The 21,250-nt window shown below is 31.9% G+C and overlaps 1 protein-coding gene across 9 annotated transcripts in view; it reads left to right on the top strand.

Moving 5' to 3' along the window:
• The window catches only part of LOC111701328 (teneurin-m), an 81,863-nt gene that overhangs the window by 44,484 nt on the left and 16,129 nt on the right, over window positions 1-21,250 (top strand). For 8 of the 9 annotated variants that reach the window (XR_002765181.1, XR_002765180.1, XR_002765179.1 and 5 more), the window contains exons 11-24: window positions 1,970-2,078; window positions 2,160-2,239; window positions 2,685-2,770; window positions 2,870-2,962; window positions 3,563-3,692; window positions 3,882-3,975; window positions 4,515-4,615; window positions 9,892-10,001; window positions 10,438-10,534; window positions 14,057-14,245; window positions 14,344-14,490; window positions 17,488-17,590; window positions 18,875-18,979; window positions 19,926-19,952. Coding sequence is in view for 4 of the 9 variants with exons in the window: in XM_023472571.1 (XP_023328339.1) it covers window positions 1,970-2,078; window positions 2,160-2,239; window positions 2,685-2,770; window positions 2,870-2,962; window positions 3,563-3,692; window positions 3,882-3,975; window positions 4,515-4,615; window positions 9,892-10,001; window positions 10,438-10,534; window positions 14,057-14,245; window positions 14,344-14,490; window positions 17,488-17,590; window positions 18,875-18,979; window positions 19,926-19,952 (1,471 nt within the window). In the remaining 5 variants the exon portion in view is untranslated. The remainder of the gene's footprint in view (window positions 1-1,969; window positions 2,079-2,159; window positions 2,240-2,684; window positions 2,771-2,869; window positions 2,963-3,562; window positions 3,693-3,881; window positions 3,976-4,514; window positions 4,616-9,891; window positions 10,002-10,437; window positions 10,535-14,056; window positions 14,246-14,343; window positions 14,491-17,487; window positions 17,591-18,874; window positions 18,980-19,925; window positions 19,953-21,250) is intronic. The other variant, XM_023472572.1, reaches the window with a different exon arrangement.

Genomic DNA, 21,250 nt, shown 5'->3' with positions numbered 1-21,250 from the left:
CATCAAGCCATAGTTAAAACATTTTCATTTTTGGAGGTCATTTAGGTCATTAGAGGTCGTAAGAGGTCATTAGAAGGTCAAACACTGGATTTTTTGCTGCTACTGTATTCCCTGGGTCCCTAGCTTTCGTTTGATGTGCATAAAGCCATAGTTGAAATATTTTCTATTCCTGGAGGTCATTAGAGGTCATTAGAGGTCATTAGAGGTCATTAAAATTCAATTTGATTTTATTTTAGGAATTTCGATCACTAATTAGGCGTGCACCCAAAAAATTGGAAGATTTGAACCAAAAATGGAGGCAGGCCCCCCCCCCTCCCCCTACATCAAATGTGCCAACTCCACCATCCCCTTTCTGAAATATACGGCCTAAATAAAGTTATCATAATGTTAAAAGAAAAACTTAAAATTTGAAAAATAAGCCACCCACCTTGCTGTTCCCTTGTTCCAACCACATCCAGATAACAATTAAGATCTGATTTGGTCAGAGAATAGAATAGAATAGAAGGAGGGTGGTATAGAATAGAGAAGAGAATAGAAGCCGGATATATTTGAAATGGATCATTGCCTCGGTCACATTATATTTCGCCTCGTATTTGTTTCTTAAAATGTAAGAATATACATTTTACTTATTCATATTTTGATGTTTCTAAATTATTTATGCATGAACATTTCTAAAAATATATTCTAAACCTACAATGCTACCGATCTAAAAGTTTACAACCAAAAGCTAAAAAATGATGGATTATTTTTTAGACGGAATGGCGCCTTAATTCTTTCCAGTTGATTTATTGTTATTTTTGTTTCTCGACAGTTATAAACTTTTTATTTCTAAACTTTAGTTTTATTCCTTTCAGTTTCTTCAACTATATTTTCTTCTTACTTAAGGTTTAAACTTTGATCTAAGTATTAATCAAACCTCCCTCCTCTTTCTGGTCCCCCCCCTCAGGTCTCTACTCCCCCCCCCCAAACTTTGAAACTCCCTCCCCCTTGAACTCTCAGCCCTTTCAACCTCGTTTATAACAAGAATCGGTGGACACAAGTTCTCTTCTTAGTTTAGTTTACTCTTTAAACTTTCTTCCATTTGATCTTTCCCCTCCATACTTCCCCCTTCCTCCTCCTTCCATAAACCCTTTCTCAATTAGCTCTCCTTGTTAAGGAACACCCCTCCCTCTTCCTTGCAAGTTTAATCCAATCAAATCTTTAGCTCTTTGGAATTATGTAATTAAACATCTTTTTTTACAAGTTATCATTTGTGAAAACTGATGTATGTACTAGATAACTTACATGGTTTGTGTACTTGGAACGATCGAAGGTCAGTTGTACATGTATTCATCAGTACATTTGATATTTTCTGGACTGTTTAAAGTCCATTCCTTGGGTTAACCCTCGTCGGAGGTAGGTGGAGGGGGGGGGGGTAGTGCGCCATTTTTAGCCTTAATTATCCCAACTCCAACTTGATTATTTCTCCCCTATTTGGGAGGGTTTTTNTTCCCCCCCCCCCCCTCCCGGCCCTGCCCTTAGCCCAGGTTTATTCCTCAATAAAAAGTTTAGTAATATGATATTGTTTTCATATTGTACAAACTTAGGATCCCCTCGATCTATCTATCTATCTATCTAATATTTATATACCCTCTTGAAAGTTCAACTATTCCCTGCTCCTTAACTTGAAAACAACGTATTTTCTCCATGTTTAGTATATATTTGAGAGACATGTCTGTTCTTTAAAGGATCAACCAACCTGAACACTGAACAGACAGAGACATATTTCTGAACACATTCTCAGCAAACTTATTTAACAGAAAGGATTGTTACTTGTACTACATTTTTAAATTGTCTTGATCTTTTTTCATTCAGTTTAATCTGTCACAAAAGTTTTGAATTATCTATATGTTAAAATCAAAGCTTTAAACTTAATAAGTTGATCTAAATCTATTAAATAGATATATTTAACTGAAATATTTTATTTTAGAGTACGATGCTCCTAAGAAGAACCTAGTTGCCTCCTTGCCTCCTGAAAGTTCAAGTTTTAAGGAGTTACCCTTAGGAGTCAAACTAGCACAGATCCTACCACCTTACAAGTATATATATCAATATTTTTGATAAGATTATTATTATAATTATTATTATATTATTATTATTATTATTATTATTATTTTTAGGTTTTGGAACTTCAAGCTACAGCAGTTAAACTCAGCGTATATAAATTTCGGGTTTAATATACCAAGAGGAGCTTCCATAGGTAACATTACGAGTTAATAAGGTCTTTACAAAGCTTTTAATAAGAAAATACATTTCCCATATTTCATTCCAATTTTCTAGAGAATAACGGAATTGAGTTTTTGTCACTAACTCTGATTTTCTTATCCCTTTATCTTTGTATTTCAATGTCAGAGATCTTAGATAATAATAATAGTTTGAAATATCACCATCAGGTTGAAAAGATATAGTGATTTGAAAATCAGAATTTTTGGCGAAAACTCAATTCCTTTGAACAAACAAAAGTCAAAGTAAGAGCAAAAACTAGTTTTGAACAGAGATGGAGAATGTTGTAAAAATAATTTTCCCAATAAAATTCTGATTTCTGATTGAGCTTTCACAAAACTTTTATTTTATTTCAGTTCTATTCAATAAACAGTTTTCTAAATCTTTATTCTTTATTACATTTTGAAAACTCCCTATTCCAGGATTGTATGCCAGACGGAATGCTATCCCTACGATCACCACCAATGATATCAGAGATGTGCTGAAAGGATTTCGCGAAAAGAGATCGGTAAGTTTTCCGCAATAAACTTAGTTTTTCAAAATTATTCAAATTAAAAATTTGACAAGTGTCACCATCTACATATATCAGTCAATTATTTTATTACAGACTGAGTTGTCGCTGTCGAAGTCTCTAAGCTACTACCTGGAGGCCGGTCACTGGTTTATCTCTCTCTACAACGACGACAGTGAACCTCGACAGGTCAGCTGTATTCTTATATCAGACATTTGTTTATTTTCTAGTATTTGTCAAGTTTTTGTGCTGTCAGGTTCTAGTTTTAATATTATTCAGCGTGACATTCATTTGTTTACATTGTCAACAGCCTTGTTCAACGTTATTTCAATATCATTCTTGGCAGACCCCTANATCCCATTCCACTTCAGCGTGACATTTCCCGGTGTGATTTGTTAGCGGGCTGGGTTTAGGTTTAGAGGATTATGTGCCAAGCTTGTTCTAAAGAGTTGTAAATAAATATAAACTGCTGGCTTGGACAAAACAATTCTTCATTTCTCTTTCAGGGATAAAATTCAGAAGTTTTTGTTGTATTATATTAGGTTCTGCAAACAGAATTTTTTCCCCGAAATATTACAGCTTGTTATTGATCGTCTTTGCGGCAAAAATTCACGTCTTACTCTTTAGAAAAGCTCCAGCAAGAGATTAAGAGTTTTTAAATAGAGAAACAAAAATATCTCCGTAATCGACCTCACAATTACAATTGTTCAAATTACATCCTCGTGAATGGCTAATGAATGAATGACCGTCCGTTTTAAACACTTTTTTCTGACCTGAACAATGTTTTAGATTGAGTTAACCGCCAGTATTCGACTTGACCTAAGCTCAGGGTGTCCCAAGGGATGTGGAGGTCATGGTGATTGTGTGTCAGGCTCGTGTGTCTGTCACAAGGGTTTCGTTGGCCCGGACTGTATGCAGAGTAAGTATATTTGTTAAATGGACCCAGTTTTAGTTTGTTGAAAAATAAATATATACATATTATATGAGAAGTTGTTCAAAATTGGTAATTTTCATCCCTTATCAGTATCTTTTGATGATTCAGTGAATAATTCGCCTTTAGATGTGATAATTATAATTTTTATCTATATGTACACTGTACACTGAACAGGTACGTGTCCAGTTTTGTGCAGTGGGAACGGTGAGTACAGAGATGGAGCATGTAACTGTTTCCCAGGCTGGAAGGGTGTTGAGTGCTCAATCAGGTACAAAGTGTGTTTGTTTTTTAAGTGTTTACTTTGGGATCAATGTGTTTTGGATTGTTTTGTGCTAAAGTAACACGTACTTTTATAAATGTTATGGATTTGTTTGATCGGTTATATCACTATTTTGAAGGCGTATAATTAGAAAAGGATGAAGTTGGAGATAAGAAGGTGGAGAGGAAAGGATCGAAGAGTTATCTAAACTTGGGAAAAGTAACATAATGCAGATATTTCTCTCCCTCTATCCACTACCCCCCCTCCCCTTTATATCCAACCCCTGGTCTCTGATATTGGTTTGCTCTGATCAAATGTCCTCTAAGTTTAAGCTAACTTTACCACAAGTCTTAAACTTAAGAAACTCAAGTACTGCATTGGAAATTTAATTTATGAATTTAAGAATTAATGAATGATAGGATGAATGAATGAATGAATGAATGAATGAATGAATGAATGAATGAATGAATGAATGAATGAATGAATGAATGAATGAATGAATGAATGAATGAAAGGATGAATAAATGAATGAATAAATATTTGTCTAGGCATAATGAATGTGAGGTTCCTGACTGTAACAACCATGGTGAATGTCAGGCTGGAGTGTGTGTCTGTTCCCGTGGGTATACAGGACTATTCTGCCAACAAGGTAAAATTAGAAAAGATTGTATAAAAGTATCTCTGATAAATGAAACAATGACCAAACAACAGTTTGGAAAATGTGAATTACTGCAACCATATGTGATATATACATCCATTGTGTGGTTTTTTACCTTGTACTTGAAAAATGAGTAAGAAACAACTAGTGTAACAAAGCTTCTATGTATTTGAGCAAGGTGTGAAGTGAAATATATTAAATTTATTGAATATATTAGACATATTAAGGAAAATAAATGAAAAAAGGAACACAAAAAGGTTTATATATTTATTCATGAAAAGGAATATTATAAAAGTTGGAAAGAAGATTATATTTCTCTGAACTGCCTAATTTTTATGATTTGTTGGTTCTTGCCAGCAATAACAGTATTATAAACTCCTTAGCCCAGTATACTGATAAAGTTAACTTCTTAACCCAGTACACTAATATAGTAAACACCTTAACCGAGTACAGTAATATAGTAAACTTCTTAACCCAGTACACTAATATAGTAAACTCCTTAACCCAGTACACGAATATAGTAAACTCCTTAACCCAGTACACTAATATAGTAAACTCCTTAACCCAGTACACTAATACAGTAAACTTCATAACCCAGTACACCAACATAGTAAACTCCTTAACCCAGTACACGAATATAGTAAACTCCTTAGCCCAGTACACTAATATAGTAAACTCCTTAACCCAGTACACTAATACAGTAAACTTCATAACCCAGTACACCAATATAGTTAACTCCTTAACCCAGTACACGAATATAGTAAACTCCTTAGCCCAGTTTACTGACATAGTAAACTTCTTAACCCAGTATACACTTATATAGCAAACTCCTTAGCCCAGTACACTGATATAAATAACTCCTTAACCCAGTACACCAATATAGTAAACTCCTTAACCCAGTACACGAATATAGTAAACTCCTTAGCCCAGTATACTGACATAGTAAACTTCTTAACCCAGTATACACTTATATAGCAAACTCCTTAGCCCAGTACACTGATATAATTAACTCCTTAACCCAGTACACTGATATAATTAACTCCTTAACCCAGTACACTAATATAGTAAACTCTTTAACCAAGAACACCTTGTAAACTCCTAAACTAAGAACACCTATCAAAGTTTTATGACAAAGCACACTCTGAATGTTCTACCATAGAAATTCAAATTTTCTTTCCTTGTTTATTCCTTATATATATCTTGCTGTATGTTGTTATTTGGTAGGATTATTTGAAATATTGGTGAAGGGTATGGGGGGGGGGGAAAAACCCCTCTCCTGTCGGTCCCTAGGGCCGAGGGTATGAGGGAATTTGTTCAATGATACCTCTACACGCTATAGGGAGATTCTAAATTAGTTACTTTAGTTTAAGGTGTTTTATCATTGCAAGATATATCTTTTCAAAATGTTATTTTTTTTGTTCGATTAGTTAGCACATAACAGATACATTTCTCATATCTAGACTTATATAGTTTTTTAAACACTCTTAATATTATTTAGATAAGCAAATAAAAATAAAAATAAAATTCTGGGAAAGTATAAAACGGTGTGGGAAAGGACCTTCATGAAGGGATTTAGGGTTAGGAGTAGATGAGGGTGGTGGGTGGGGGGGAGTTTATTTAATCTATAGTTTATGCAGAGAATAAATTGATTAATCTCCTCTTTTATCAAACTCATTAAAGAAACTTTGTTCTCTCTTATTTATTAGGAAACTTGCTTTATTAGAATAATACAAGATTTTAAGTAAAAGGATTATTTATATTTCCAAAACCGTGAAGTTTTTTGTTGTTTTTTTATTAGAAAACTTGTTTTATTAGAATTATACAAGATTTTAAGTAAAAGGATTATTTATATTTTCAAAACCGTGAAGTTTTTTGTTTTTTTTTTATTAGAAAACTTGTTTTCAAGTAAAAGGATTATTTATATTTTCAAAACCGTGAGGTTTTTTGTTTCCATTTTAGACACTATCTTTTTTTCTCATGGAATAATTATGTTGCTATCATGTTATCTATTGAATTTCCCCTGCAGGCTGCCAAGCTATCTACTGCTGGCAGGAATGTGTATCTATGTTGTTTTTAATCCCTGGATATCTGTTTATTTTCTACTCTCTCTAGCTTCGCACAAAGGCCAGGATGGGATTTTAGAGACGACTGTGCAGAATTTATTAAGTCTTTTTTTTTAAATTTATGATTCCCTGAAGCTGGATTTTGTTTCCGTTGTAACCAATTCATTAAAATACCACCAAAACACAATTTGTTGGGGAGAAACTCATGTTATAATTGCTCTACCTTAATATGTTTAGGTCTTCATTAAATTCTCATTCTTAGTGAACATTCCCTGTACACAACACAATATCAGATTTAGGAGTAAATACGAAATTACAAATTCAGTTCTCTCGGTTTATACCCATTTAGCATCCTATTCCACGTTTTCTTGTTCTAAACTCTTCAAAATATTTAACGAGCTAAATCCGTCCATTTAATATTCCAGGAACTTTTGTTTTTTTTTTAGATCTTTTTTTTGATTTTGAACTTTTTTATTAAGTATCTTTCAAAACTTTTCGAAGACTAGAAATTGTTTAAAATTGGCTAGGATTGGTAAACTTTTGGAAAGTTGGATTTTTTTTTACAAATTGGTCTTGCACAACAAGGTTTTAAAAATCAGACGAACTTTTTATCTCATTTTTGCTCTTGTTAATATTTGGACTGTACTCGTGAAGATATAGCTTTCTGTATTTTTATGTCATTTGTTATTCTGTCCAGGCCTAAGGGCAGAGGGTCTTGTAGGATTTGGTTAATTACTCCCTACTCTTATTCACATCACATATATCTAGTACTCCGCAGTACTCCTCATGCTATANGTAAAAAAAACAGTATCAGAATACTTTGTCTGCTTGGATTTGGAGAAATATTAGTCTAATTAATGGAAGAAAAAGATCCATCTAAAGGAATCTAATCCTGAGAAAAGCCAATATTCCAATCTGGAAAACTATTTGGAATAGTCCAGATATCCATTTATCCAAACAAAGGTTTCGCAGATTAAATCTTTTGACGTCGAAAGCTCAGATGTGGGTTCTCATATATTTTCGTTTGATGAATCTTGAATTATTTTGTATTTCCAACCATACACGCGGTTATTTTCTTTCAAGTTAGGTTTTCTTTTCATCCGCAAAAAAGGAAACAATTCCAGGTTTGAGTTTTTTTATTAAACCTAACATTTCCACCAAAATTTTTTAATAAAAAAATTGAATTTTGTTTCTGGTATTAAGCATGTTTTGTTTCTTCATGTGTGATGTTGAAAGCCTGATCATATATTCGGTTTTCTACATATCCTAGACCATATTCATGATCAAACCTGCATTTACTTCAACAACAGGAATTCATTCTAGAAAAAAACTTATTATTTTTTATCTTTTTTTGTAAAATCAACATTGAATGTTTGAAGATTTCCCCTGTTAACCAGGGCTAAGCAAACTTTGCCCGGAAAGTAATTTGAAAGTTAGACCAAAGTCAGTTCTAACTAATTTCAGTTGGATTAGTCAGGGTTCACGGTTCTTCCATATTATATTCTCAAGATAATTAATAAAAAATAAGATTTTTTTCTTTAATGGAGATTGGGTTAAAATTTCAATCAGTAGAATAGAATATAAGCTGTTCACTCAACTATAAAATCAAATCTCCGACTTTTATGATATTGAAAATGTTTTAGGCGTATAGTATGGTTCTTGGAAAGAAAGGAAATCTTTATTACAGTGATTGTTATAAACTGAAAAATACCTTGTGCAAAACTTTGTGGAACACTGTACAAAGTGCATGATCTTAAACCTTAAGTGCTTCCATTGTTTTATTAATGAAAAAGAAAAGAAAACATTCTTCTTGCAATGTGCAAGTTTAAATAAAAAATTGCACTTTATGTCAAAGGACCACGATAAATAATTTTGGTGTTTATAATATAGTTCTGATATTTATATATTGTGTTTTCTCCAATGCTCAGGGTCCATTCGATTTTGATGCGGATCCGGATCCTGGATCGGTCCCGTAGAAAATTAATTTAGATCCATCTCATTAGTAATTCTTTAAGCTATAAGTTCTATAACTGAAGGAAAAAATCTGCAAAAAGTGTGTCTTATGTTGTGAATTCTAAATAAGTTGTTTATTTCTATAATATGGTAAAGGAATTCTTGACACTGCCTATATAGGGTTACTCGGTCTCCTTTAATCCAATTTGCAGAAAGTTCTGTGTTTGCACAACATTTGTGTAAATTTGAGTGCACCAAAGTTCATTTTGAATTCTAGCCTGCTATTGTAGCAATGTTTCTTCCAAGATTTTGCAGAAGAATTTCCCCCAGGTTTACTAGGTTTTCTCGCAACAAGTTTAGAAAATTTACATTTAACATAAACTTGTGAATTGATGGAATTGTAAAAAACAAATACCGTCCTGGGTTTAGGTTTGTGGTGATTTTTGTTGAATACTCATTTATGAAGCTCCTCTTGCCAACCTGGTTCAGCAGTTTTAATAAATGTTGAAAGTTTTCCACCAAGTAGGGTAGAGTGGATGGATGGAGAGAAAATAGCTAAATATATATAATGCAAATCCTTCCAAGAGTTATGCTTCCTCTGCTTTCTCTGAGCCCAGACACAATCCTTAACAATCCTTCTCTAGTCCTACCCTGAGATTAGGATAATTCTTCCGGATCCGACCAACACATAATTTGTTTCAATTTACTGTAGCCTCTGTACCAACTATATTTGATCATTGATCCATATTAGTCCAAATTAATGAGCTGGTCCCTGATAAGGGTTAACGCCTCAAAAGCGGGGAAGGGGTCCATGTAATGCCGGGGGGAGGAAGCTAGGGGGGCTGTGAATCACCGACAGGCCTTTTTTGAATTTTAAAAAAATCTGTGAAGTCAAGATATTTTTAGAATTCGAATCGAAGTTGAAAGAAATTGAACGAGGAAGGCCCCCCCCCCCTCCCCAGATTTTTGGGGTTAAAGTTTACAATGCCCAATAAATTTCTTAATAGTCAGAAGCTTATTATTGCTAAAGTTGGATTGATTTACAAGGCAATAATAATAAAGAATATCAATAAACAATGATTATCAATTCAGACAGAAAGCTCAGATTCAGCATTGGTCTAGCAATAAGTTAAAAAAAAAAAACAATAAAAAAATTACCTGACCTAATCCAGGTCTTTGCAAGTTTTCAAAAACTTTGTCAACGATCTTAAATTGATTTATTATGATAAATCATAAATGAATTCTTTTTAGTTGACTGTGCTGACCCAACCTGCTCAGGACGTGGTAAATGTCTGCATGGAGAATGTCACTGTACCCGAGGTTGGACTGGAACTAGTTGTGAGAAGAAGGAAGTGCTCCAGGTACATTTAAAAAAAAAATTTTAAGGGTAATATAAAATAGAATATTTTAAGATAGAAAAACGACGATATCTTACTCATTGTTTCGGATAGAATCGGACAAGCCACCCGTAAAATTAAGTTACAGTCCCTTTAATAATTTCTCTGGTTTGTTGATTGAAGATGAATACTAAATTGAAGTAGTAGTCTACACTCTACAGCACTAATGATGAAGATTGAAGGTACTCACCTTCCCAGCTTTCATCTCTAACTCAGTATAAAAGAAAAGAAGGAAAATAAAGCAAGCACTCTCAAAATTATCTTCAGGAAACTTGAGAATAATTTTAAAATGGAGTCAAGGAAATTAGATAAGATTAAAATCTAATTTCAAATTTATCTTCGGCATAGAATTTTTATTTTTCTCTATCTCTTCTTCAATTTTAAAACCGATTAAATTCAGGCGTGCCCGCAGACCTGCTCCCAACACGGGGTGTGGGATATACAGCTCGGGGTGTGCAGGTGTGATCCAGGGTTCATTGGAGTAGACTGCTCGAAAGGTAACTTTTCAATATTATTATAATTATCATTGTCATTGTCTTTATCTTTGCTATTGACATTGCCATTTTCATTGTCATTGTCATTGTCATTGTAATTGTCATTGTCATTGTCATTGTCATTGTCATTGGCATTGTCATTGTCATTGTCATTGTCATTGTCATTGTCATTGCCATTGTCATTGCCATTGTCATTATTATTGAATGGAAATTTCTGATATCTACTCATTTGTTTGCAGGGTATAATTTATATTTAACACGAGGGTATTAAATGTAATGATTGATTGAATGTCCATTAATCATGCTATAATGAATATTAATTCCTCTAATCTGCTCTCATAAATATTAATCTGTTTTGAGTGTATTTCTGTTTACCCGCGGCGAGTGTACTAGAATCTTGTATCTACATATTTGTACTTTTGTTGATTTTACTAAGCTCTGTTTTTATTTTTTTCTATTATTTTCTATTTTCTAATCTTAATATTTTATTTTAAGTTTAAAACTAATATTTTCGCTCTCTTTCATAGATTAAATAAACAAACTGGCGACTGTGTTTTTTCTTATCAACATTTTGTTGTAGCACAGTCGATTTCGTTCAACTATTTAACTGCACATTTAATTTTTTTTATTTTCTTTCTTAGAAATATTAATTAAATGAGACGCGATTTTCTTTTAAATGTCTTCTGTAAATTATGAATTAATTTTAAGCATTGAACTTTTTGCAGTTTATTGGCGTAATATAAAGAAAGTAAATGTGTCTTTGAACCATCTCAAATTTTCTTATCCCTATATCTGTAAAACCGGATGGTGCAAACCTTACATATTTAGTTTAAACTTAGATTACTTGATCAAGGATTAGAGAATTAGAGTTTGTGGAAAAGATTTAATTACTTTACCAATTTTAATTACATTTTTGAGGAATGTAAACACTGCAGTACACGGAAATATTTGGAGGCTCTTGCTTTTGCGACTGTTTCCATCTTTAGCCCCCCCCCCCCTCCCTTATGAGGCCCTCGACTTAGAATTTGAATTTAAAATGAAGTATTTTCAAAACTTCTGAACTTTAAAACTTTTACCTTTAAATTCATTCGTCTCCCGATATATCCTGGTATTATATATGTATATATATATATATGTATATATGTATATACATAGATATAGATGTACTATTTACCTTCCTGCTTCGTTTACACCTTTCTGGCTCATTCTTCCTTCCCCTTATTCTTCCTACTTCTTTCCCTAAGTACTGCATACTTCCTTTCCTTGTATATGCTTCGTTTTTTTCTTATAATTGTCTACCTTTTATTATACTTCCCTACCTTTCAGATACTTTCCTTTCTTTCTTATAATTGTCTACCTTTCTTTATATTTCCCTTCCCTTCAGATACTTTCCTTTCTGTCAGATACTTTCCTTTTTTCAGATTCTTTCCTTTTTCTTATAATTGTCTACCTTTCTTTATACTTCCCTACCTTTCAGATACTTTCCTTTCTTTCAGATACTTTCCTTTCTTTCTTATAATTGTCTTACTTCCCTACCTTTCAGATACTTTCCTTTCTTTCAGATACTTTCCTTTCTTTCTTATAATTGTCTACCTTTCTTTATACTTCCCTACCTTTCAGATACTTTCCTTTCTTTCAGATACTTTCCTTTCTTTCTTATAATTGTCTGCCTTTCTTTATAGTTCCCTTCCCTTCAGATACTTTCCTTTCTTTCAGATACTTTCCTTTTTTCAGATACTTTCCTTTTTTTATATACATATATATAACTATACATAGATATAGATGTAAATATAGATGTAAAGGAATTGAGTCTTTGCAACCCAATGTCGCAGACCTTAGATATTTCAAACTATGAATTATGCTGGATCATATAAATTAAGTTTGAAATATCACAGGTTTACACCATCAAGTTTTAAAGATATTAGGATTAAGTAAATCTGTGTTTGAGGCAAAGACTCAATTTCTTTAGATATATATACAGATATAAATATATATAGAGAGATATAAAGATATATAGATGTAGAGATATAGAGATATAGAGATATAGAGATAAAGAGATATAGAGATATAGAGATATAGAGATAAGCGATGTAGAGAAAAGCGATATAGAGATAAGAGTTATAGAGATAAGAGATATAAACTATGAGATATAGAAATATAGAGAGAGAGAGAGACAGAGATATATTGGATATATCTAACATTCTATTTTACATATGTATTCTACTCTGGTATTTTGCCTAGCTAAGTTTTCTAATGATTATACTATTTATCTAGATGTAAAAACATCAATACATCTTGATGTAACATGCTGTATCATCATCTTTAACCTATTCAGTTAACCATCTACCCAGTATATTTATATATATATTTTCAGGGGTAATTTTCAAACTTTTTTAGGGTGAAAATAAAATGATTTTTCCGCAATATGGATTTTTTTGGAAAGAGTATCACCCCTGTCTTTTTATTCCACTATAATTTCACATGTTTTGAAGTACATAGACAATTTAATCTGAAGAATGTGTATATAGGGGCTCTGATAAAATATCAATTTTATCTCAAGTAATTCTAGTGGAAATATAGTTCATCTAGTTATTTCGTTATCTCACATGAAACTAAATTGAAATCTTTCAGTTTGTTCAATCACAGTCCTTTAATTGAATAGTCATTGAGAAGTATAAAAACATTTTGAATATCTAACATGTAACCAAATAAATTTGCTTTTATCATACTTTTGCATATCATCAAAATTAGAGGACATTCAGAGTCACTTTCTCCTACTGCCTAGTTTGCAGTGATCTAGTTTTTTACTTATTTATTTATCTACATATTTACCTTTTCGTTTATCTTGTATTTATCTATTTATTTACCTACATATTTACCTTTTCGTTTATCTTGTATTTATCTATTTATCTATTTATCTATTTATCTATTTATCTAGTTATCTAGTTATCTATTTATCTATTAATCTGTTTATCTGTTTATCTGTTTATCTATTTATCTATTTATCTATTTATCTATTTATCTATTTATCTATTTATCTATTTATTTATCTATTTATCTATTTATTTATCTATTTTTTATCTTTCTAACTCTATCCATTAATCTTCTATCTTTTTTTCTGATTATTTATTTATTTTTTATCTATTTATCTATCTATCTATCTATCTATCTATCTATCTATCTAGTTAACTGTCCCCTCTGTATATCTAACTATAAAGCTTCTCTAATTCGATTGATGTCGGAGCTGCAAAAATAAACTAATTATTGATATTTCTATCTATTTATCTTCCTATCCATCTATATATTTTATCAATCAAGTTAAGCCAATACATCTCTTTAAATTACACATTTATCCTTCAATTGGAGAAATATATATTTTTAACCAAGAGTCCTGCTTTTTGTGGATATAACAAAAATAATTGAAAACGTCATAAGTAAAGTTTTTTTTTATGTTTTACTCTTTTATTTATGCGCCGTTTATCAGTTTTTTTAGTTTAAATTTAGCATTATTTTAAATCCGTTTAGAGCGCTGTAGCCTGGATTGTGGCGAGCACGGCGAGTGCGAGGGAGGATCCTGCTCCTGTGCGCCTGGTTGGAGTGGAGCGCGTTGTACTGTACGTGAATGTGATCCACGTTGCAGTGCGCACGGCAGTTGTTCCAACGGTACATGTCTATGCACAAACGGATGGAATGGAAAGCACTGTACTTTGGAAGGTAATATCAACAGTAATTGTTCATTTGAATATTTTGATCCTGATCCTGATTTTTATTAAATTATTAAAAAAATCAAGTGATTGATTGATTGCTTGTAGGTTGTCCCGGTAACTGTGGAGGGCACGGTACATGCAGTACAAGCTACGAGCTGGCCTGGGAGTGTATGTGTGAGAGTGGTTGGTACGGTCCTGGGTGTGATATTCAGCTGGAGAATAGCTGTGATGACAGGATCGATAACGACAAAGGTTAGTTTTCATTCAAGATCTGCTTTCTGGCGGAAAAATATAAATTTGTGATTTCTCTTCTAAATTTTGTTAGATTATTTTCCTCGAATTATAAACTAAAAATTAGATGGAGTATCGTTGTAACTTCAAATGACTCTCCATGCGAAGAAGGAAATGCCTAATGTCTTCATGACCTTGTTGTTAATTTGGAATCTAAATCGTCGTGTTTCCAGCTGGAAATCTGTTTAATTCGGGGAGTTTTTCCATTGTTTCTGGAAGCAGAAATGCACAAATAAATGCCATTGACAACCCCCATAGATATTGGATTGTTCATATATTCTCAATGCGACAAAGCTGTTAAGGGTACTGTTGTGTATCGGACATGCCTCTCGGTAAATAGAAATCATAATTTTTACAATTATATAATCGAAAAACATAATAATTTACGAAAATGAGGGTTTATCTATCTATCTTTCTATATCATATTTTAAACTTCTCCTCTTCGACCCGGTACCCATATCTTCTTTCTAATCTAATCTACAGCTCAGAGTTCCACTATTCTCAACTTTATTCTGCTCTCTGCCAGTCTAACTAGCTTTCTTCAATATACAAAGTATTTTAATTTACTTTTCCATGCATTTTGTTTATATTTCACAGATTTTAAAATAGCTCTTTTCGTTATAACTTTAAAAGTTTTCTGAATAAAGATTGAATATTGAAACTTACTTTTTCATGGTAAATTTACTCCATTAGAAATATTAAAAATGAAGATTATTTACGTCATTTTTATAATCTGAATTGAGAAAAGATTAAATTTTCCGATGATTTTTGTTGAATCATGTTAATTTGATTTAGAAAGTTATAACTTTTCAATTCGAATTATGTATATGCTGTTATTAAATAACTCAATAAATTTTCAAGTAGTTGTTAATATTTCCTCATATATATATATCTCCATGTTGCCATCTATCTCCTCATATATCTCTCTTCTTGAGTATATATTTCACTGAGTTTTCTTCTCAGGGGAAATTTGGTAAAAACATACTCTTCCATCCATCCCTTAATTCATTCTTTAATACTTTCTTCCTTTCTTCCATCCATCCTTTCATCCATCTTTAATACCTTCTTCCTTTCTTCCATCCATCCCTTAATTCATTCTTTAATCTTCCATCCATCCCTTAATTCATTCTTTAATACTTTCTTCCTTTCTTCCATCCATCCTTTCATCCATCCTTTAATTCTTTCTTCCATCCATCCTTTAATGCTTTCTTTCATCCATCCTTTCATCCATCCTTTAATACTTTCTTCCATCCATCCTTTCATCCATCCTTTAATACTTTCTTCCTTTCTTCCATCCATCCTTTAATTCATCCTTTAATACTTTCTTCCATCCATCCTTTCATCCATTCTTTAATACTTTCTCTCTTCCCTCCATTAAATAATAATTTTTTCCTTACTTCCATCCATTAATACTTTTTCTTCAATTCATTAATACTTTTTTCCTTTCTTCCATACGTCCTTTCTTCCATTCATTAATACCTTCCTTTCTTCCATCCATTCTTTCATCCATTCATAAATACTATGTTCCTTTCTTCCATTCATCCTTTCATCCATTCAATAATCATTTCTTCCTTTCTCCCTTCCTTCCTTTCATTTTTCAGCTTATCAGTTATTATTTCATTTCTTTATTTTTTCTCTCTTTCATCCATTAATTATCTTAACCTTCAATCCTTTCATCCATTCACTCGTCCTATCCATCCTAAACATTCTTCCGCTCATCCAATCATTCCTCTCTTTTTATTTAACCAAACCCTACTGCTAACCAGTTTCTGCCATGTTTTCCATCCAATCCCTCCTTTATATTCAATCAATTATTCATTAAACGTATTCCAATTTCCTAAATTATATATAGTTAAAAACAGGTTTAACCTTTTAATATTGTATTCAAGGTAATGAACATCAGCCTCGGAATATTTGCATTATTAAGCTATATTCATAAAGGCAATTCATTATCTTTTTATTAAGATTTTTTTGTATCTTAAAACGAGATTCAATCTAAAATGGTGGAAGGGTTTCCGGTAATAAGATTATTTTTAGTAAAAAACATGTTTTTTTTCAGTGTAAAAGAAATCTTGTTTTGAAAAACATCATCTTCAGTGCTTATTTTTTAAACTTTTGGTATTTTTTCACCTGGTAACTTTTAAATTGACGATGTGAGTTATGCTCATTCTCTCCAAGTAGGGATTTAGATACTCCTTAATGGTTTCTCTAATTGTTTGTCTATTGTCTATTGGTGCAATGATGTGAACAAATGGTAGTATTTCTCTACATGGGTTGCTCTAACTAGTATTTCTTTAGATAAGTTTATTTAACTTGTATTTCTCTAGATGGGTTGGTTTAACTCGTATTTCTCTATATGGGTTGGTTTATTTGTATTTCTTTAGATAGGTTGATTTAACTTGCAATATCTGTAGATGGGTTTAACTTATATTTTTCTTGATAAGTTTACTTAACTTGTATTTCTTTAGTTGGGTTGGTTTAACTTGTATTTCTAGATGTGTTTGTTTAACTTGTATTTCTCTAGATAATTTTATTTAACTTGTTTTTCTCTAGATGGGTTGGTTTAACTTGTATTTCTCTAGATTGGTTGGTTTAACTTGTATTTCTCTAGATTGGTTGGTTTAACTTGTATTTCTTTAGATGGGTTGGTAAACTTGTATTTCTCTAGATCATTTTATTTAACTTGTATTTCTCTAGATGGGTTGGTTCAACTTTTATTTCTCTAGATGGGTTGGTTTAACTTGTATTTCTCTAGATGGGTTGGTTTAACTTGCATTTCTCTAGATTGGTTGGTTTAACTTGTATTTCTTTAGATGGGTTGGTTAAACTTGTATTTTTTCAGATGGGTTGGTTTAACTTGTATTTCTCTAGATGGGTGGGTTTAACTTGTATTTCTCTAGATTGGTTGGTTTAACTTGTATTTCTCTACATGGGTTGGTTTAACTTGTATTTCTCTAGATGGGTTGGTTGACTGTGAGGACCCAGAGTGCTGTGAATCTCCGGTCTGTGAACGATCTCAACTTTGTCACACGGTTTCATCTCCTATAGATATATTGCTCAGGTATAGAGATTTATTGCTAAACTATAGAAATGCACTGCTCATTTACGTAAAATATTGAGTTCTCAAGGATTTTTGAGGGGTTTCTGTAAGATTTACATACCATACTAGACAAAAAGAATATAATCTATTTTCTAAATCTTCCATCGACTGTGTAATCTATCTATCTATTTGCATATTCTGTATCCCTTGAAACTCGATCTAAATCTAATTTATCGGTTGAACCTAAAGTTTATAAATTCTAATTGAATCTATTGACAGTTGATTATATGCCAAGTTAGATTTAACTCTCTAATGGATTTAATGTTAGTTTTGGATTCAAACTCAAATATGTAACTACATCTCTGCATATGATTATTAATCCTGGGTCTTGAAATAACTTTATTGGCACTACTCATTGAAAACAAAATATACAAATTTTATTTCCTTTTTTTCTGAAGAATGCACATATTTAATTTAGAGCAATTTGTTCTAAATATTTTTGCCTTAAAGCAAAGACAGTAACTTTAAATATGATCAAGATATACAATATACTAAATAATTTACATTTTAATCAAATTCTTTAAGATTTCCTGAAAAGTTGTAATTAAACTTTAAGGAGTGCATTCTTTAACTAACACAAGATTATTTTTCTTCTTATCATTTTATCACATTTTTGTTGCTTTTTCAAATTGTAAATGAACATTTTTTTTAAAAAGTACACAGTTCTTAAAGGTTTTAGTTTTTAACAACTGTTTAAGTTACCCTTATATCTACAGAAAACATCTTTCTCTATGTACAGATAACAACTATATCTATGTACAGATAACAACTATACCTATGTACAGATAACAACTATATCTATGTACAGATAACAACTATTTCTATTTACAGATAACAACTATATCTATGTACAGATAAAAACTATTTCTATGTACAGATAACAACTATATCTATGTACAGATAACAACTATATCTATGTACAGATAACATTTATATCTATGTACAGATAACAACTATTTCTATGTTCAGATAACAACTATATCTAAGTACAGATAACAACTATATCTATGTACAGATAACATTTATATCTATGTACAGATAACAAATATTTCTATGTACAGATAACAACTATATCTATGTACAGATAAAAACTATTTCTATGTACAGATAACAACTATATCTATGTACAGATAACAACTATATCTATGTACAGATAACATTTATATCTATGTACAGATAACAAATATTTCTATGTACAGATAACAACTATATCTATGTACAGATAACAACTATATCTATGTAAAGGAAGCAGCCTCCCGCAATGACTGCACCGTTCTATGAGCGAATGCGATTTATAATCGAAGAAAATGGATTACAAAGCTACGCGCAGAAGATTGCATTCAACGAAAGGTAGGAGTTGTCTGGGTCCAGGGCCCTCAAACTAATGGATTGCTGGGCCCTTGAATTCTACTAAATGTTTAAAATTTCGGGGCCCATTCTTCAAGTGAAGCTTTAAAGGTTTCTACCGATTTTCTAACTTTGTTGAGCTCCATTTTGTATGTTCAACATTGTATCATTCCATTTCTGTGAAACTCATCTTCCAATCTATCTTGAGACTTATTTTTAATTGTTCCAAGCTTCGTTTCTTAATGTGTTATTACTGATGTGTCCCAACCGCACTTTTTTCTCCCTTTTCTCTTGATGTCACTTACACAGTCCAGAGCACACAAAAATACACAATATTGAGTTGGAGGGGAGGGAGGTGTGGAGAAAATTGGAGTTTTTATAATACCGTCGAATAATATTAAAAATAGCGTAAAATGTCTTAATTGTTTAATGTAGTGTACGTGAACGTTGTTTATGTGTTTGATTCGAGCTCTGCACCCCCCCCCCTTGGGCTGCCAACATGCTTACCCCTTCTCAACGTTTTTGCTTTCAATCTATATATGTTAAATTTCTAGAGGTGTGTTAGTATATTGTGGCGAGATTAAAGATTTATCAAGCAAATAAATCTTTTTTCTTGCTCACAGCTTGATCCGATGTTGAATGTACTAAATAGAGGTTGTGACGTAGTTTAATCATGAATGGAATATTTGGGAATATTTTCTAAAATTTCGGGTTTGCACATAACAAAAAAAAAGATATTACTTCACTGATGTAGATTTAGGAGCTGAGTGATTTTCTTTAAATAAAAAAATAGAAATATGTGGTGTTTTTGGGCCAAGAGCATTTGTCCCAAAAGACCAAGTTAAATTGTTTCTTTGTTGTCTTTTGGGACAAATAGTGTCAGTGACATTTTTAGCTCTGATTATCTTGATGTTCAATGTTAATTGTTGTTTTGTATTTCACTATGCAGTGTCTATTGGAGCAAATTTAAACCCCGGTAAGTCAAACAAAACCCAACCCGCCATTGTTGATCCATTCGGCCATATAAGACATTGCTAGCATCTCAAACTTATTTTTTAATCACTTTTTTATAAGTTTTAACACAGTTTGCAGAAGAAAAAAAGTAAAAAAACGACTGCTGAAATCATTTTAGGTATACAAAAATCTTGTGGAAAAGTCTAACACTTTTGAAAAATCATAGAACTGTATTTTAATATTTGATAAAAATTCAAAATTCTACCCAAATCCAACTGAAAAACTTGTGATAACAAAGTTTTGCTTCTGAATGCTTACATTCTTCTCGTTTCTTTAAATATTAGTGCTTTCTTTATAAAATTAAACATTTATCCTAAGAGGAATGAATCCAGCACTTTTAGATGATTTTTTAGAGATTAGCAAGAAGTTGCAGGATGAAATAAAGTTTAAATTCTGATCTTTGGATTTCTGAATTTCTCAAATTCTTGAATTCTTAGTTTTCTTTAGATCATCAAGATTTACAAATGTGGAAGTAAAAAATTAATTTAATTTTCTTGAAAAGGAACTGATTACTCGCTTAACCCTATCTCTGCTGGGGTACTTGAAAACCAGGATATGCTGGGGGGGGGTCAATTTGACCCCCCCCCTCTAAACCCCATGTTTGATGTCCAAATATGACAAATGATACATCATTAGAAAGCTCTTGTGTTCTACTTTTAGAATCTGCAAAAAAATTTGCAAATTTGCAAAAATTGAATATTTTATCGCAACATCCAGTTATATAGTAATAATTTTTGGAAAAAAAAAATTTTCCAAAAATGAAAAATTATACATTTTTGAAAAGCCCTTGAACATGCTATTTCAAATATGAAAAAAATTTTGCAAAATTTTAAATAACCTGATTTTTAATCAAGAAAAACTAAAAATGTGAAAATTTCCTTTGACAGGTTGTTTGCAAAAAATTTGCAATTTTTTTCGCAAAACTTGTGCAATTCGTTTCCTTATGTCAAAGGCTTTCCAAAAAGCTAAATTTTATCAAAATCTGACAAGTTTAAGTGTGTCAAAACAAAGATTTAGTTTGTTACAGGAAAAAGCAGTCATTCAGGCAGTGTGCCTGAGGACTCAGCCAGTTAGTATTAAAGCCCGGTTTTAGGCCTAAAAGGAGGGCTTTGGGTATGTAGGAAAAGTCAGAAAATTTTAACAGCCTCAGACGAATACTTTTTGAGTTATGTAAAAAAAATCTACAGGGGGGGGTCAAATTGACCCCCCCCCCCCCAGCAGGAATAGGGTTAAAACTTTTAATACTATTATCTTTGCAAC

This window comes from Eurytemora carolleeae, unplaced genomic scaffold (assembly GCF_000591075.1).
Source record: "Eurytemora carolleeae unplaced genomic scaffold, Eaff_2.0 scaffold118, whole genome shotgun sequence".
Taxonomy (NCBI): Eukaryota; Metazoa; Arthropoda; class Copepoda; order Calanoida; family Temoridae; genus Eurytemora; species Eurytemora carolleeae.
The sequence above is the reverse complement of the archived record's forward strand: the minus strand, read 5'-3'. Positions and strand labels throughout refer to the sequence as shown.